At 42.4% G+C, this 20,228-nt stretch overlaps 1 protein-coding gene across 1 annotated transcript in view; it reads left to right on the plus strand.

The window, feature by feature from the left end:
- The window catches only part of fpgs (folylpolyglutamate synthase), a 111,437-nt gene that overhangs the window by 25,281 nt on the left and 65,928 nt on the right, over positions 1-20,228 (plus strand). The window contains exons 5-6 of the mRNA XM_034192367.1: positions 3,532-3,646; positions 10,064-10,141. Coding sequence (XP_034048258.1) covers positions 3,532-3,646; positions 10,064-10,141 — 193 coding nt within the window. The remainder of the gene's footprint in view (positions 1-3,531; positions 3,647-10,063; positions 10,142-20,228) is intronic.

Raw genomic sequence — 20,228 nt, forward strand, 5'->3', positions numbered from 1 at the left:
TAGTTTATATTTGTGCTGACCTGCAGGTCTGCGCTCTGAGTTCTGCCATAGTTTATCTTTCCTACTTTGACCGCGAGATGCGAGTGCGAGATGCGCACGCGTGCGAACGAACCGTCTGAGTGGAGATGTCTGGAGTTCTACTTGATGTAGACATGTCCTGTCAATCAGTCTTTGAGCAGGACTTTTATGGACTATATTTAAACACATTTGTGAGAGCCCGAGGAGCTGCTGCAGCCAGCAGCGTTTTTTTTTTTTTTTTTTTGTGCCTTTAGATTTTACTGCATTGTGTACACGGCGTCGTCATGACGACGCATGACGCAACTCGAAGCGGGCCGAAGTAGGCGTTGTATCGCGTTATCCAATTGGTCGTTATCGTTAGAAGGCGTCGCTCGATTGGCTAGCACTATGCTGCACGCGAGGTGTACTCGGCTCCACCAGCGGTCAACTCGGCATGTGGTACAGCTCAAAGTGGTGAATGGGCCAATCAGAAGTTGGCAGAATCACGTACCATATAATAAACTAACTACACGCGCTAAAACACAATCTAATTTCTTTTTCAGAAAGATAATGTAGGCATTGCTTGGCAAGAGGGGAACGATGAAAATATACAATTATAGACTTTTGATGAGGTGTACCTGATTATTTCTGTGTAGGCTCTCAGTGGTCCAGGTGGTTTCCATAGTAGAGAAGCTTGAATCTTCTACTGGACTGGGTTGCTTGACGCGAGGGAGCGATTTGAAGCGAAACGTCCTCACGTCAAGCAACCCAGTCCAGTAGAATATTCAAGCTTCTCTACTGTACCTGATTATGTGAACCTGACCTGATCCTATCCTGACCAGGTCCACATAATCACGGGTACACTAAAATCAAAACTCTATAACTGCTTTATTATATTGCAAACAAGAAAATTGGGAGTTTGTCAAAAATACTAAAACTGAAAAATCAATCTCAAGTTTCAACTCTTTATTATTACTGTCATACTGCACCAACAGGTCCAAATACTTCATGAGCACAATCTCTAAAGCCCCTTTCATACCTGGGGCTGCCTCGAGTTGCTTCCTGTGGTGTCATGACGATGCAGGAATGTCTGCGTCAGGTGTGCACTGCAGCCAGACTGTGCACTCTGATTTCTCTTCTACGAGGTCTGTTAGAAAACTATCCGACTTTTTTATTTTTTTAAAAAACTATATGGATTTGAATCATGATTGCTTGCATCAGCCAAGCTTGAACCTTCGTGCGCATGCGTGAGTTTTTTTCACGCCTGTCTGTTGCGTCATTCGCCTGTGGGCAGGCTTTGAGTGAGTACTGGTCCACCCCTTTCGTCGGATTTTCATTGTCAGCAAAATGGCTGAGCGATTGGAGCAGAGCTGAATCAAATTTTTCCAGAAACTGTGAGACAGCCAGGTGGAAACCATTCGGAAGATTCAGACAGCTTTCGGTGAAGATGCTCTGGGCGTCACACAGATTAAGGATCATTACAACCGGATTAAAGACCGCCCAAGGCAGCGCAGGACGCGCCGCACTCCGAGCGGCCATCGACAGGCTGAAACGACCAGATCATTTCCAAAATGAAGGCTGTGTTGATCCGGGATGTCGTCTGACTACCAGAGAAATTGTGGAAGAGGTGTACTTCAGCACTTCTGCGGCACATTCCACTGTTACAGGAGATTTTGTAATGAAAGACGTGTGGAGGAATTTGCGCGTCGGGACGGAGCTGCTCATAGCGCACAACAAAAAGCACGTCCGTGTTGGAAGTCTCACAGGACATGTTGTGACATGCCCAGCTGTTACACAATTTCTCGGATACTCACTCGACTGAAAAGCCACCGAAATCCGTCTGATTCTTCGGAATGGTTTCCACCTGGCTGTCTCTCAGTTTCTGGAAAAATTTGATTCAGCGCTGCTCCAGTCGCTCAGCCATTTTCCTGACAATGAAAATCCGACAAGAGGGGTGGACCAGTGCTCACTCAAAGCCTGCCCACAGGCGAATGACGCAACCGACAGGCGTGAAAAAACTCACGCATGCGCACGAAGGTTCAAGCTTGGCTGATGCAAGCAATCATGATTCAAATCCATATAGTTTTTTAAAAAATAAAAAGGTCTGTTAGTTTTCTAACAGACCTCGCAGTTAATATTTATTCTTGTGCTGAGCTGCAGGTCTGCGCTCTGAGTTCTGTTATAGTTTATCTTTCCGTTTGACCGTGAGATGAGCATGCGAACGAACAGTCTGAGTAAATGTGGAGATGTCTGGAGTTGTACTTGATGTGGACATGTCCTGTCTGTGAGCAGGACTTATGTCCTTTAACACAATTATGACAGTTTGAGAGAAGTGAGGAGCTGCAGCAGCAACTGCAATCAGCATTTTTTTCTGTGCTCTTTGAGCGTGTAGTTTTTACTGCATTGTGTACACGGTATAAAAACAATCCTGTGAGATTTATACGAGGGTAGGCTGAAAAGTTCTAAGGCTCCCCATGAAGGAGTAATGCTGCATTATAGTGAGCCTTAGAACTTTTCAGCCTACCCTCGTACTTTGGGAACAATGGAACACAGCAGGAATCATACATTGGCGTTGGGTAAGGAATAGTCTTTGTGAGATAATGCACAGGCATCATGTAGAATCTTGTCAACAAACTGACAGCCAAAGTAGGCGTTGCATCGCGTTATCTGATTAGTCGTTATCGATAGAAGGCGTCGCTCGATTAGCTAGCGCTCTGTTCAGTGAGCTAAACTGTGGAAGAGATGACGGACACCTTGTCTTTGAATCTTTTAATCCAGACGTGTGCCGGGCCTGCTGTCTCACGGAGCATGAAGCCGTTTTTTTTCACGGTTTTATGAGGCTGCTGTATTTCTTCCACTCACACTTTTAACTGCAACTACATTGAAGATCACTTTAAATTCAAAGGGAGGTTCTTTACATATTTGGACTAGATAAATGTTGAGCTAGCACCAAGCTGTGTCCCGAGTGGAGCACGAGGCTGCCCTCCCCTCACACCGATTTTTACTGTGACTGCATCAAAATTAGCATTTATCACTTTAAAAGAAGTCCTCATGACAAGTAGTCACACTTATGTAAACTTTGCAATTAATCCATAATTCACATACGTGCAGAGCTAACTGTAACGGACCACTAGGGATCACTCACAACCACTGTCTGAGAATACTACCTCTACAACAGCCTATCTCGTGCCTGCAATATTTCCCTCATGCGGGCAGTGTGCACGATGTAATCTGTCGACGCTGCCTATGAAATGAAAATCTGCACACAATGCAGCCGCCACACACACACACACACACACACACACACACACACACACACACACACAGTATGCATCTGACGTGAGTAGTCACAGTGGTGATGGTGTTTCACAATCCATATTGTGGCACATTATTGCACCGATGACTACTATGACGTTGGTGTACCGCCCACCGCTAATATAGCTTAGTGTGGTGTTTTTCGTGATGCAGGGGAAAAAAAAGTGGCTCCAAGCAGAAAGCGGTTTTTGTTGTATAACAAGTTCTTTGTTATTACAGCTCCCCACATTTGGTCCAAGTCAGGGAGAGGATTCGAATAAACGGGCAGCCTATCAGGAAAGATCTCTTCACAAAGTATTTCTGGCAGGTTTACGGACTGCTGGATAAAACTAAGGTAAGGCAAATTTTTTTTTTTTTTTTTTTTGTCTGGAATTGAGTCGTATCTGCTGACCTGAACATTGCCAATGAAAAAAGTAGAATATCTAATGGAAAACTCACAAAGTCATCTGCCGATGAAATGAAACCAGATGGTGAATGTACATGTGCAGTTGATAACAGCTGAGTGGATCCATGTCATTTGATTGGTGCTTTGTATGTCACATGACATGGATTATTTGTCCTGTTTGTGTTGTGTTGCAACCACTGTGCAAATTTGATTCCATACGTTTTGTACTATTCCACACTGCACCCACCGCGTGTGCACACAGTCGTGAGGGTGACATTTAGCTAAACATGGAGTGTGTTTTGCTGGTGGATGACTATTTGAACAAGCTATTTGACGGTGCTAATTCTTCTAACATTAAAAAAAAAAAAAAAAAAATCCGCTACGCTGTAAGCCGTCTGGAGGCACAAAGAGCTGTTGGGAAGAGTTTGCGGAGTGAGGAAAGCAGACGGCAGTCTGTGCACGGCATCACGGACTACAATTGTTTTTGCAAGTTGACTGAGAACAATTTTGGTCTCCTATTTAAGTTTGTGTTGACTGTTGATGCCAAAGCACCAGTGAAGTCCGTTGTCTGTTTATAAATTAATAACATATCAAATGACAAGGATCTATCTTCGCTGTTATGTAATACAAATAATGAATTTTTTTTCATTCATTGAATGGGACAAGCATTTAATTCAGTGAAAGCTGGAATGCACCATTCAGTGAGGCGAAGCAGAGTTGAATGGTACGTTCCAGATTTCACTCTGTGAAATATTTGTACCGTTGAACTGAAACATTCATTATTTGTATACTCATGGCAACCACCTTCAAAATGTAAAGTTCAAAATATTTCACCGACAAAGGATATTATTGTTTTCTTTTTTTCTTTCAGGATAACTTGTCTGGTTTGGGTGTCTTGAGCTGCTCTTGATTCTGTCTGTCAGATCTTCAAGATGTCAAACCGTTTATAAATAAACCCTCCCACACTCCCCTCATCCATGGCGGCATGTCCGTAGTCTGTGGCTGATTAATAGAATCGGGCTTAAGGGCATTTCACAGAGCGTCCAAAGGCGGCGCGTTTTGCTCTAAAACCCATTATTATTTTCAAAGAGAAGCTTCCACACAAAAACCAAGCTTGTGTGACGCTCCACTGGGAGCACGCACCACCACTAGACATCGAACTCCTGGACAAATTCGGCATCCGGCGTCAAACCTGAGCCAATTCAACATGCAACTCCACCTCGGATTTGTTGTGACAACTCCAGTCCAAGCACGGGCGCAGCCAAAGCGACTTACAGTAGTGTTCAGAATAATAGTAGTGCTATGTGACTAAAAAGATTAATCCAGGTTTTGAGTGTATTTCTTATTGTTACATGGGAAACAAGGTACTAGTAGATTCTCACAAATCCAACAAGACCAAGCATTCATGATATGCACACTCTTAAGGCTATGAAATTGGGCTATTAGTTAAAAAAAAAAAGTAGAAAAGGGGGTGTTCACAATAATAGTAGTGTGGCATTCAGTCAGTGAGTTCATCAGTTTTGTGGAACAAACAGGTGTGAATCAGGTGTCCCTTATTTAAGGATGAAGCCAGCACCCATTGAACATGCTTTTCTCTTTGAAAGCCTGAGGAAAATGGGACGTTCAAGACATTATTCAGAAGAACAACGTAGTTTGATTTAAAAAGTTGATTGGAGAGGGGAAAACTTATACGCAGGTGCAAAAAATTATGGGCTGTTCACCTACAATGATCTCCAAGTGCTTTAAAATGGACCAAAAAAAGACGCGTGAAAGAAAACGGAAAACAACCATCAAAATGGATAGAAGAATAACCAGAATGGCAAAGGCTCACCCATTGATCAGCTCTAGGATGATCAAAGACAGTCTGGAGTTACCTGTAAGTGTTGTGACAGTTAGAAGACGCCTGTGTTTGCAAGAATCCCCCGCAAAGTCCCTCTGTTAAATAAAAGACGTGCAGAAGAGGTTACAATTTGCCAAAGAACACATCAGCTGGCCTAAAGAGAAATGGAGAAATATTTTATGGACTGATGAGAGTAAAATAGTTCTTTTTGGGTCTAAGGGCCGCAGACAGTTTGTGAGACGACCCCCAAACTCTGAATTCAAGCCACAGTTCACAGTGAAGACAGTGAAGCATGGTGGTGCAAGCATCATAATATGGGCATGTTTCTCCTACTATGGTGTTGGGCCTATATATCACATACCAGGTATCACGGATCAGTTTGGATATGTCAAAATACTTGAAGAGGTCATGTTGCCTTATGCTGAAGAGGACCTTCCCTTGAAATGGGTGTTTCAACAAGACTATACCCCAAGCACACTAGTAAACGAGCAAAATCTTGGTTCCAAACCAACAAAATTAATGCCTCGCAGATGTGAAGAAATCAGGAAAAACTGTGGTTATACAACTAAATACTAGTTTAGTGATTCACAAGATTGCTAAAAAAGCAGTTTGAACATAAGTTTTGAGTTTGTAGCATCAACAGCAGATGCTACTATTATTGTGAACACCCCCTTTTCTACTTTTTTTTTTTTTTTTTTAACCTAATAGCCCAGTTTCATAGCCTTAAGAGTGTGCATATCATGAATGCTTGGTCTTGTTGGATTTGTGAGAATGTACTGAATCTACTGGTACCTTGTTTCCCATGTAACAATAAGAAATATACACAAAACCTGGATTAATCTTTTTAGTCACATAGCACTACTATTATTCTGAACACTACTTTACGTTTTACCTTTAAAGCCTACAGATTGCAGCCCATGTGAACTTTGTACAAAGTGTATGCAAAATGTCATTAAATCCATTTTACTAGAACCTCCTCTGATAGTCAACCTCTTCTGGTATCAGTTGGCAGTTTGCAAAAGTAATTTGAAGATTTGATAATGTTGCAGACAGGAGGCTGGTTTCTGTGGTATCTTGTAAAATTCAATTCATCAAAATCTCTTTAAATGGCCGTCTCTGGTTCAAAGAATAAAAATGTGGTCTAAAAAATGGCAACATATTCTGTTATCTCGATGTGGAGAGATCTTCTCCTCCATTTAGTGTTTGCCTAATGGCAAAATCCTTAGTCCTGCAGTTGGGACAGTTTTCTGACCTGAAATTAGCCTCAACTGTTCCACATCCTGTGGTGTGGATGTGTGTTGTTAAAGTGCATATACGATGAAGGTCCTCTGTCACATTAACTGGGGTTGCCACTGATTGGTGAGCAGGTCCACTAAACTAACCCTCTGTAGTTAAAAAGTAGTGACACGAAGTACAAAGTCACCAGTTTGTCATTATCATGAATTGCAACAGCACATTCAGAAACGTGCATTTTTGCATAATTTTTCCTGAGTGCAACTGCCTTCAGCCCTGTATTAGTCAAAATATTATGTGCAGTCCATAAAATGAGAGGACGTGGTGGTCTAGTGGTTAAAGCATTGGGCTTGAGACCAGAGGATGCTCGGTTCAAATCCCAGTCTGACCACAGTGAGTACCTTGCATGGCAGCAGCCTCACATCAGGGTGAATGTGAGGCATTATTGTAAAGTGCCTTGAGCATCTGATGCAGATGGAAAAGCGCCATATGAATGCAGTCTATTTTGAGAGCTTTTGTGTTTGTAAATTTCACCTTCATGTGATGCCACATTTTGGTCACTTACCAGCACGCAGTACATTTTGTGCTATCATTAAAATAAACTTCTGACATGTCTTCCTGCCACCACCTAGGAGTGTTGAAGCCTCTGCACACCTCCACAGGAAACCCAGAGGACATGTGACCATCTCTGATTATACAAATAATGAATGTTTGAGTTCAAACAAACTATTCAACAAGGCCTCGTTGAATAGTTTGTTCCAGCTTTCACCTGATGAAATATTCGTTCACTGAAAGAATGTAAAAACATTCATTATTTTTCTATAATAGCTAAAATAGATCCTTGTCATTTGACATTTTATTCATTTATAAACAACTTACATTTTGGTGTTTCACTGTAACATGTAGTCCAGTGATGCTGTGCACTGACTTCGGACTTCCATTAAAAAAAAAGACTTTGTGTAGTTCCTCAGTCCAGCCAAAATCACATCAGTGTTTCATGTGAACAGGTCTTCATGCAGCCAGATGGCTTACAGCGGAGTGAGTGTGTGTGTGTTACAAGAATTGGCAGCATCAGTTAGCTCAATCAAAGCATCGTGTCGTTGTCCCAACCTGTGTACGTCCTCAGTGCAGCGAAAAAAAAAATCACATCAGAAATGAGTCCAGCTTTTCTTCTTTCTTCCTTCTAACCTGCCAGCCTCCGGACAGCACAGTGGATTTGGTGTGTGTGTGAGAGAGAGAATTAGCAGCGTCAGTTAGCTCAATCAAATTGTCTCGGGACAGTCATTGTCCCCCCGCGTGCACACACGTGCAACCTGGTCGGCCCTTGTGCATGCGTGTACTTCCAAAAAAGACTGTGTACGTCCTCACTACAGCGAAAAAAAAAAAATCACATCAGAAATGAGTCCAGATTTTCATTCCAACTTCCTGCCAACAGCCTCCAGACAGCACAGTGGATTTGTTTTTTGTGTGCGTACACGCACATGTTGTGTGCGTACACGCACATGTTGTGTGCGTACACGCACATGTTGTGTGCGTGCACAAGGGCGTGCTCGCATTTAGGTGTGGTATTGGACAGGACACTGTCCTTTAAAACAGGCTCTTTAAATTTTAGATAAAAAAAACCTTTTTCCTGAAACTATTGTAACATTGTGAAAAAATATAAATTATTAACGTTTGAAGATTTTATTTTCTTCTCCAATGTCAGTTTAGTGTATAATATTGTTCATAATCTGGCACCACAGCCTCTGAAATTGTTTGTAAAATCGTGTGATGAAGCCGGACGGAGAACAACACGTTCCTCCTCCAGAGGAGACCATTTTGTGAACTGTAGGTCCTCAACATTTGGACAAAACTGCTTCTCTGTCAAAGCTGCAGGGATGTGAAACTCTATACCTTTGACTTCGAGAGAGAGAGAGAGAGAGAGAGAGAGACTTTGCAACAGTTTAAATTTTACACAAAAATGATTGAAAGGTGGTCAGATTTATGAGCATTGAGTGTCTTGGAAAACTATATATTAATTGTGAGTAATCTGTTGCTGGTGTTTCTTGTAGGTGCTTGTGGGGGTTCTATCTATTTTTGTATTTTGTACATTATGACCTGCTGTTTCTTGCTTCTGCCCGGGGACAATAGATGAAAATTAGCTTGTAGCTAAATCTGGTCTGTGCAACACATTTGTTGTGCAATGTCCCTGTCAAATAAATAAACAGTAATGATTAAACCCACAAATTAGAAAAAGCTGATGATACAGAAAATGCAGCAATTAAAAGCAAACCAAAACACACAAACATTTGTCTTCTGTTTCTTTGCAGACTGTATGAAATAAATATTTCATCTTTTGTGTGTTCAGCTTCATTTAAATGAATATAATTACATACTTGCTTTTAGAACAATGGCTTCAGCACGTCCTGTTTTCTGACACGAACAGTACAGGAGCCTTGTTCATGTTTTCTCCTTCTCAGGGACACTAGGTGAAATACCTGTTAAATACTTTTTCTAACAACATGACTTTGTTTGAACGGCATTGTTATTTTTCAAAGGTGGGTGTTGAGGGTGTGAGCTCTTACAGGTTTAAAATGGTCTAAAAATGTTTGATTCATGATGGTTTTTCTTCCAGATTTTAATGTTCAATGAGCAGATTTAGAAATTAAATGGTCTTTGATCCAAAAGGATAATTATTAAAGAGGTCATATTGTGCCAAATCACTTTATGTATCTTTTACATTTTTATGTGTCTGTTTTAATGATGAACATTCAGTGGTGTGAATCTTCTGGGAACTCGCTCGCCCCCAGTCTGTGGAAACATTTTCTGTTGCAGCCTGGGTCAGATTTCAGGCACAGAACAGGAGTCTCCTTGGTGCAGGGGTGGGCAGTCATGAAGGGCTGAGACACTGCAGGTTTTCCTTGCTACCACTCACCCCAGCAGGTGATTTCATTAATGATCAGGTGTTTATCTTCAGGGGAGAAGCTCATAAGCAACCCACCTGCGGTGTCTCGGCCCTCGTTGCCCACCCGTCTTAGACTATAAATAGAAAGTGCATCCCTTCAGCTACTCCTTTGTTTGCTCTGTCACCCCACCGCAGATCTGCATGTTTATTTGGTACATGTTTTATGCCAGATGTCCTTCCGGACATGACTCCACTTTACATGGGGACTGGGCAGGGATGCCATTGAACCACTCTGGAAACAAGCCCACTTAATCGATTGTCCATCATGCTGCTAAACTGTTGGAATTCATTATTTATTTATATATTTTTTTTCTCTTTCTCTCTCTCTCCTTCTTTTTGACCTCCTCAGGATGCCCATGGGGGGGTGATGCCACCTTACTTCCGTTTTCTGACCACCTTGGCCTTCCACGTGTTTCTTCAGGAGAAGGTACATTAGTTTAGATGCATGTTGAGTCGTCTTTGTCTGCAACCAAAACATCTTCAACTTGATTGTTTGACTAAGCCAGATGAGCCACAATATAATGGGAGAAGTTGTTGATCGTTACGTGTGGGTTTTCAGCAAGATACACATACACTAAACTGCTCAACCTTTGGGCACAGTGCCCCCTTTAACCCAAAACATGTAAAGCAAGCATGGAGACTGGGTGGGGGGGGGCACAACAGAAACAGCGGGTGAGACGCTCACTCACTCTCTCTCACATGCGCGCTCTCTCTGTCTGATCAAACCTGTGACTTTAAAATGAAAGCGCACTCGCTGCATGTCGGTGCGCTCATCAAACACCCTGATCGATCAGGTCTAATCAAATCAGTGGACCTGATTGGAGCAACCGGAGGTTTAAAAGTTTAACGAGTCACGGCAGCCTTTACCACAGCCAGACTCAGCAGCATCTGTACACAATGAACATGATCCACCAAGACAAAAAAGTAATAATAATGTTAAATGACACTGTTTTTGAGCAGCACCACACCTGCAGTAGAGAACAGAGCGCACTCCCACAGAGGCAGAAAATGGCACTGAACTGGTTTAATAGCGGCATGGTACACGCGATTGTGTGCACACATTAAAAAGCGAACACACGCAGCTGCAAGTATGAAACGAACACTGAAAAAGGCTGAGTACGCACGCATTTCGGGCATATTTAAATGAAACACAATGTTGCCATACACAGCTCTCTCTCTCTCTATCTATCTATATATATATATATATATATATATATATATATATATATATATATATATATATATACACACATATACACACACACAGGGTGAACACAAACTTACTGGAATATGTTTATAAATACGGTGACCGCAGATACATGAACTGAAAAAACGTAATTTCCTCACACACAGAATTTCTGGGCACCCCTCGATCATGCTGGATATTCTGCAGACAGTCTGAGCTGAGCTACGTTACAGCATGAGTAATGGACAGGGCGTACGTTCTTACACATTGGGGGCTACAGTTCCACGATAAGTTTCATGTGGTTTCGGTTGGTATCACACACACTCTGTCTACCCTGCCAAGTAACATTTAGCATCAAGGTGGCTAATAATTTGGTTTCTGTGTGTAATGCAAGCATCCAAACTAAAACTAAGATGTTTACAAATGCTATGTTGAAAATTTCTTTTTCTGTTAAAAAAGCACTTAGGGAAAATTCTGAAGCTGCTATGCACTCGCAGTACCTCTTTAAACAGAACCGCTGTAAAAACAAAGTGGTCTTACACGGGGACCGGTGGTATCACTGCACTCCTACTCGGCCTGTATAGCCTTGTGCTGACAGTACACATCTCTGGCAAAATAAGTACAGTAAAACTTGCAAATAATGGATTCAGGTGGACCGGTGAGTTTTGCCCATTAAAATCGAAATCCACTCTAAGTATACAATGGACAAACTCCATTATGTGTATGTAACAGGTTATATCCGCTTCTCACATAGAACAGAACACCAGGGTTCTAGTTGGAACCATTTTAGTGTCAGGTAAATTATGTGATCGCGGTGGGAGTCAAGAGGGCAAAGCCCCCTCAAGTTAGAGGATTTTATACCTCTAAAATGTTAGTAGCAAGCCCTGTTTTAACCAATTTTAACTGGTTTTAGATGCATTGAAAGAAAGAAAAACAGACAGAAAAATGGCATTCATATTTGCAACACCAAAGTTATTTTTGCAATGTTTCTGTTTAAGTCTAAGTAATGTTGAAAAGTTAAAAACACATTTGATGGGCATATAGAGCATTTATTCTTCTTTCCTCCAGCGAAGCAGGCATTTTTCTGTCATAACAGTTTGTTTTCCAACACATTTGAGTGGGATTGCATTAGTTTTAAAAAAAAAACCCAATAACAATATAACCACGAATTGTCTTGTTTTAACAAGAGCTGAAGCTCTCACTCTCTCTCCTTGCTCTCACTGTCGGTACGGTTTTCCTCCCGAGCTTTTTGGAAACAGGATCCTTTAAACTGTAAAATAAACTGTAAATTTTTGAATGTATCAGCATCTATGGACACTGACACTCTGGATTATTTTAATTAAACATTGTAATGGAGTTTTTTGTGTTTTTTTTTTTTTTCTTCCCATTAAGTCAGAGCGTCTCTGATCTGCTTTCAGCGTTTGCTGAAAACATCTGACTGCTGATCTCTCTGCCATTTGCAGCTGAGTTATGAAGAAAATGAGAAATATATTTCCTATTCTTTAATTGTTTTTGTTGAAATTGCAAAATAAAACAAAAGTATGACACTATAAGCTAGAAACATGATCAAATTGGTACATTTCTCAGCAACATTTCAGTTCATTTTTTGGAACATCCGTGCCAGGCAGGAGAAGAAATTTAAACCAGAGAGCCGGGAGGAAATCTGCAGTGCTGGGCAGTACCGCCCTGTGCCACCCACCATAGCTAGAACCATGCAGAACACTTGCCTTCAATAAGCTACCGGCAATATGTGCATTAGAAGGATTACATCAGCTGCACAGTGGTACCTTAAAATCCTAAAGCCTGATTTATGCTTCCACAACTCCGTAACTCTGTGGCCATGTAATAACATTGACATGGGCGTGACCCTTTTTGTAAGATCTCCATCACTTTGGTGGGTGTCTTAATGCAATTTCAGTTTGTCCCTCAACGAGCTCCACTTCTTCATACAATCATCAACCTCCAAACGGTACAGTGTGTACAGTTTTGCTTCATGAATTGCGGCTCATTTGAGCGTCTTTGTAGTTTTGCGACTCCTTGTTGTGAAGTTGGTCATATTTGCAGACTTTTCTGCCAAACGTTCCTCTATTTGATCCATGATCGAAATGTAATTGGCGTGCACACTGCAAAAACTTTTAATATATAATGGGAGAGGAAGGAGTGAAACTAAAAGTGACCAGTCGCAGCCCTTGCGGTCTCAGTCATTTTGATTGGGCTACAGAGAGGGTTCGCAGGGATGCAGAGGGCTCTGATCTGAAGCAGTTTGGTTCGTCGCATTCAAGGATATGCGTGAAACTTAACAATATATGCTAGCACAGACAGCAAGCAGCATTTTGTTAAGAGTCACTGGCTTTGAATTATGTCCTGCCTCGTTACTGTGTCTGAGCACAGTTTGAAAAACATAAACTGCCGGTCTTTTAATCAAGACAATACAGTGCCCACCTTCCTTGAATCAGTGAGTATCAGTGCTGAACTTCATTTCGTACCTCTGTTACTGTGCATGTCCAGACTGCTCTGTCTGCTACATGCGAGGAGTTGAGACATTTTGTCCAATGTGAGCAAAAACCTGTTATACTAAATACAGTGTACATACACCTACTAGCTAGACGAAGAATGTGGAGGAGCAAGTAAACAAGGCTTGGCTCATCCGATTGAGCAGAATCATGAAAGCTGTCATCCTTTGTGGATGCCAGAACCATCCCCTCCGGGTGAGGGCGGGGGGGGGGGGGTCACATGCCAGCTAGATGAAGAATGTTGAGGAGCAAGTAAGCCAAGTCTTGGGTCGTCAGGTTTTTTCCTGGTGACTGCGAGTATCTGGTCTATACGGTGACTGTTTCGGTGAGTTTTCCTGTATACCCAACTGTTTCTGAGCATTTGCTTGTCCTTAGGATGAATGTATTTATCCAGAAAGTCTTATAAATAAATGTATTATTCTTATCTTCTCATCAGACAACGTAGACAGACTCATCTATTTTGGGGGGGGGGGTTGAATTTATAATCTCAGATCAGTTTTGTGCTGGTGGTTGTTGTCCTGGGGTGTTTTTTGTACTTTTCATGATTTTGACAGGCTGTTTTTATTTTCTGACACTTAAGCATTTGAAAGTAAGAATCATGAAAACTGTCATCCTTTGTGGATGCTAAAACCGTCCCCTCTAGGTGGGGGTGGGGTGGAGGTGGGGGGGTCACATACTAGCTAGACGAAGAATGTGGAGGAGCAAGTAAACTAAGGCTTGGCTCGTCAGATTGCTGAGAAGCAGATGAACATGAATCATGAAAACTGTCATGCTTTGTGGATGCTGGACTCGTTCCCCTCTGTGAGTCATGAGGACAGCCAGGAATATTGCAGTAGCTTTTGGGTGTCACACTCATCTTTGCACTTTGCTCCAGTGAATAAATAAAGAGGCTTTTAAACATTCTGGGGTTGTGCCCCAAACCCCTCCCACCCACCAAGTCAGTTATTTGAAAATGTTCATGTATCGCCCCATGACGGTCTAATGCCTGATTCACATGGCAAGATTTTAAAATGATCAGGTTTTCAATAGCTGAAAGACCACACACATTAAAATTAAAAACGTTAAAATCTACAGTGTGTTTGGTGTGCAGCCACCAGTGGTGGGCACAGTTCCGCTAACCGCTAACTATCAAAGCTAACGTTTTCATTAGCGGATTAGCTTTTCAGATAACTTTGAAAACCATCAGCAGACCAATTGGCTTCAGATAAATTTAGTTCTGATAACTTTTAGACCGCTAACATATTTTTGCAGGCAGAGTGAATAAAGTTTAACAGTTAAAAACATTTGTAAAGTCTGAAATCCAAGAATTTAATGCTTACCTGTTGCATGTTTTGTAGCAGACAGATAGCCATGAATGGTACAGCTCTATCCTCTGCAGGCAGAAGAGAGCTGACTACCAGAGAGAAAGGAAGAGGGGAGGGGAAAAAAATAATTTATCTTCACACTATACAGACCTGCTGACATATCACTGGAGTCTTGCACGGGCAGACAGTTTTGACTTGTGGTTAAAATTTTAAACGGACTAATTCTGGACAAGTTATTGAAATTAATGTCATGCCTGTCATTTTACAAAGTGGAAAATATCAGCTATATGTTTTAGTATGCACTAATATTGAAGGTTTTAGCACTTGGCCACAATGCCGCAATGCATTATGGGACATTAGTTTCCTAACATCAGTGGTTTCTTGGTCAATACAACACGTTACTGAAATGTGTGGTGAGTTTTACCAATAAATCTGTATTGTAAAGATGACTTTTTTTTTTTTTCATTTGTTAAAAAAGGGCAATATGTAAACTGAAAATTCCATTTTACCACCTGAATACCATTTGCCTGTGTTGATTCCAATTCCAGGTCTTTATGGTGTGGAAAATAAATTCTTTACCCCCCCCCCCCCCCCCATTTCTCTCTGGTCTCCAGGTCTTTTGCTGAGAGAAGGCTGATCTGAGACAGAAACACTGGCTCGTTGTCAGTAGGTGCCAGTGTACTGAAGTCAGTACTGAGTTATCGGTTTAGCTTTTATCTGTAACTTCCCCTAATTTTTTTTTTTTAGGGGTTTATAAAAGTTAACTTCAGTTAGCGGATTAATGGTTATCGAGACTAACTTTTTGGTTAGCTGTGCCCACCACTGGCAGCCACATGGTAAACACAACACACACCAACAGATTTCACTCACCAACATTCTCGAGTCAGATGGCAAATCTCGCAAAACCTCTCAATCAAACTGGACTTCGGCGTAAACAATTTTGGGTTCCCTGCCACGCTTCCATCATCCCGCTTTCTGATTGGCTACACATCGCATTCAACCAGCTGTGTGCTCGTTTGTGGTCGTGGCACACTCCACACGCTGGGATACTGGGCCAAGACGATAAAACATGTTTAATATTCACGATTTGAGGTCTGAGTGGTTCCAACAGACTAGAGCACATCTAATAAGATTATCTTTAGAACCATCACAATAGTCAGGGTTCCTTAAGATTGTTGGAAGGGGAAGATCGGACCAGGCATAAAGGTAAGTGTGATTTATTAAAAGTAAGCCTTATGTTTTGTTTGTCCGATTAATTGTGGGCTCTGAAAATGGAGGGACTGTGTATACAAATGGCTGCAATTCTTAAAGGGTAAAAGCAGTATTATGGTGCAAGTGTGAATGAGTTTGTCTATGTGGGCCTGTAATAGACCGGTGCCATGTCCAGAGTATATGTCTCTGGCTCTGACTGCTGGGATAAGCTTCAGCCCCCATGTGACCCTTGATTTGAGTAAGCGGGTATAGTGAATGAATGAAAGTCGTATCGAAAGGTTTACACTATAAACATCTAGTTTCACTTAAAGTTGTTTGTATCAACTCTGGGAGCATGTTTTGATGTCCTGCATGTCAACTACCCAGACAGGCAATCTGCCCATCCCCATATCGCTAAAGTAAGACGTATGACTACAACTAGGAAAAGTGTGGGCATCCCCTTGGCTTTCACCAGTCACTGGGGACTTAAGCATTCAAGCACCTGAATGATGCCAGTCTTAATGCAAACAACTCTGGAATTGGCAGCCATTTGTATACACAGTCCCTCCATTTTCAGAACTCATAAGTAACTGGACAGACTAAATGGAAGGATATCTGGGTCTTCCACAGAGAAATGTGCCATGGCTAAAATGTTGAAGTTTACACTCCCTTGTAAAGCAAGTGACACTCATCTTTGGCCTAATCCCAATACTCTCTTAATCCTACCACTTCACCCTTTTCCCTTTGTTTTGCACATTTGAGTTGCGACATGGTAGGAACGAAGAGTACTGGGATTGAGCCTAAGTAACCCATGGTTTAACAGTCATTCCAGCGATACCAAAGGATTTTATGTAAAGGCCTGATACCCAAGCCATATAAATCACAAAACAGGTTATGACTCCATACCATCCAAATCTAGCAACAGTGCTGGGTTGTAGAAGTCTTTGTATTGAATGTGCATCCAAAGTGCATGCTGATACCTTTTCTGTGACATCAGTTATCAAATTGTGTGGTGCACTGTTATTGGTCCACAGTGATTCATTTCCCTTTGTGTCTTGCTCCAGTCGTGCATTGATGTTGGCATTTGTCCCAGCAACTGAATAGTGTAGTGGCAGAAGTACTGTCTTTGGATTGGGGGTTCATCTCCTGTTGGGACATATATCCAGTAAGGGTCATTAGGCAAGACCCCAATGCTATTTCTCCTCGGTACCACCCGCTAGCTTACCTCAGAACATGAGTGAAACATAGCTCAAGCCATACCACCACTGAGAACACCTGGGTTAACGAGGTCTGTGTCAGTCATTGGGGAACCGGGGCATACTGATGAAAAATGGGGATGACAACGCTGTACTCCAAGAGTGACTGACTCACAAATCCACCTTGCCAGGATCTACAGTGAGGATATTGAGTGTTTCGACTGAATAACTGTGGCAGAAAGAGAGAAGGGGATCAGGACTGAAGGGGTGAAGTTACTAGAAAGCACGGTACCCCAGTTTTGGCCTCCCTTCCCTGGCTTCCTATCTGTGTGAAATAAAAGTTTAAGGTTTTTAACATGCAAAAGACTTGCTGAAGGGGTGTTGGTAAGGTTAGACCTTACCCTTGTGAAGTGCCTTGGGGTGACTTATGTTGTGACTTGCTGTTATATAAAAGAAACTAGATTCAGGTGGCATACAAGACCGCTACTAATACCTGGGAATTCCACAAACCAATGTGATCCATGATGGAGGTAGGTCAGTCACAGCTAAATGCCTCTGGAAGGTAAGATAGGTGCTGAGAAGTTAGCTCAACGGTAGGAATAAGATCTAAGCCATCAGTACATACACTCTACCGGTCCTCTTATACGCATCTGGGATAAGATGTTGGCCACGAGAGAGAGAGAGACGCCACTGATGGCAAGACATGAAAACTCCTGTTCCACCCAAAGTTCAGCACCCGGAGACTCTGGGCAATGTAAAGGGGGAGGGTGAGAATTAGTGAGTGTTAGGGACGTAATCCTGGATCAGGCTAGGAGCATTCATGAATGTACCAGAAAGATCGTTACATGAGCTACAGCAGGGGTGGCCAAGTTCGGTCCTCGAGAGCCACATTCCTGACACTTAGTTGTCTCCCTGCTCCAACACACCTGAATCCAATGAAAGGCTCATTAAAAGTCTGCTAACAAGTCTTTCATTGGATTCAGGTGTGTTGGAGCAGGGAGACAACTGAGTGTCAGGAATGTGGCTCTCAAGGACCGAACTTGGCCACCCCTGAGCTACAGTCAGTTGAGCTACAATTGTGCTTCATACAGCTGAAGACATCCTGTGATAAGGAACAGGAGGTGGCGGTGGTATCATGGAAGATAACGACCCTCCACAGGACCATTGAAGAAAGCGGCTCACGTAAAGAAGTCCTACCAGTGGCTAGAAAAAGTGGGCCTAAAGGACAGCACAGAGGCTCTGATCATGGCGGCAAAGGAACAAGCCCTAAGCATCAGAGGCAGGAGTCTGCCACAGCTGACAGAACCCAAGTTGCAGGCTGTGAAAATGTCCCCCAGAGACAGTCCAGCAGATAGTAGCAGGATGCAAGCTGGGACAGCGTACACTGAGAGACACAACCAAGTGTTGGGAATACTGTACAGGGACATATGTGCTGCATACAGATTAGAAGTCCAGATGCGAGACACCTCTGAAAGGCTGTGGTCCTCTGAGTCTTTCAGTTTTGTCTTTCTTCCATTTTGTCATGGATTTGGAGTGTCTGGCTGACCTGGCCCTGCCTGGCCTGTCACACAGGCACGCTTAGTGCGTTAGTGGTGTATAAGTGGAGACTGTGCATCAAGTAAAGTTGAGTGGTTAGTGTTTTTGAACATGATCGAAACCCTCGCCACACCGTGGTGAGTGCCTTCAATCCTGGGACTTTATGTAACCTGTTTCTGCCGAGTGCTACACATGCAGAGCCGGCTCTTAGCATAGGCCAAAATAGGCGGGTGCCTAGGGCGGAGAGGTGCTGCTGCTGCATGCCTTCAAATAAATAAATAAATAAATACAGCCTTCAACATTGGCGCTTGTCCGATTGTCCAAGACGTAAAAAGTATGATTGGACAGCACAGATGCTTCATAACCTTGTAGAATCAGAGAAGTCAGTTGTTTTCGTTCTGATGTGGTGAAATTATTAGTAACATTTTTCTGAGGTGTTTGGATCTTTCCCAACAGCACGTGCACATTGTGACCACAGCCTGTGAGGAAAAACAGCTTCGTGTGTGTGTGTGTGTGTGTGTGTGTGTGTGTGACACTTTCCCACATTGAAGAAGTGGTTCTTATTTAACGTGAGTAGCCACAAAAGCACTCATGTTTTCACCCGTTTTTGTTTGTGAACAGCCTGGAGCCCACACTTTTTCATGTATCATTTTGAAAGTTTTGCTCAAGATTCATATCCTGATAGACGAGACCTAATTCAGTGTATAAGGTCATAAGGCAAAGTCAGGAAATATCTTGGAAAATTGGAAAAATCCCCATCTTTATCATTAAACGAATTTTCAAAGATTCATAACTGTCAAAAGTGGCAGCCGGTCCGCTCTGTGTTACCCTGATCCCATCAGATCTCAGAGCTAAGCACTGTGGGGCCCGGTTAGTACTTGGATGGAAGACCTCTTCGGAACACCAGGGGCTGTGTGTGTTTCTCCAGGTAAAACTAGAGTTGCATCAGGAAGGGCATCCGGCATGAAACCTGTGCCACATACTAATGTGGATCTGGTTGTATCCACTGTGGCAACCCCAAACAAAACAGGAGCAGCCCAAAAGGACAACAACAACATAACTCAAAAAAGATGAAATTTCTTTCATATTTGAGAGCATTATGTAGCATGGTATCCTTGATTGACTGACAGTCTGATCCAGATTACAGATTTTATGGCCATTTAAATTTAACATTGAAGCCCCATTTAATGTATATTTTAGATTAAATCTTAACCCTAGTCCTGCCCCAGTGTCTATCAGTAGGCCACCTTCCCCATGCCAGCATATTAAGCTTCCCCAGCCTGCCTTTGTGCCAGGCTGTATTACATGTATGTGAAATGCATGTGCAGTGAAAAAAACAATCCCACCCCACTGTAACACACAATACCCACATGGTCACATTAAATTGGCAGAAGAAAGTATGTAGAATGCAACAGTGGTGTTAGTCCTCACACTTAAGCAGGTGTTTTACCCTGATACGGTGAAACGGAGAACCGTCATGCATATACAGAAGAATATGACTCACCCCATCGAAGATGTCATCCTGGAATGTGACTGATGTTATCTAATGTGAAAGGAGATTGCAATTCTTTTGTGGATTTGGGTGGCC

This window comes from Thalassophryne amazonica, chromosome 17 (genome assembly GCF_902500255.1).
Source record: "Thalassophryne amazonica chromosome 17, fThaAma1.1, whole genome shotgun sequence".
Lineage (NCBI taxonomy): Eukaryota > Metazoa > Chordata > Actinopteri > Batrachoidiformes > Batrachoididae > Thalassophryne > Thalassophryne amazonica.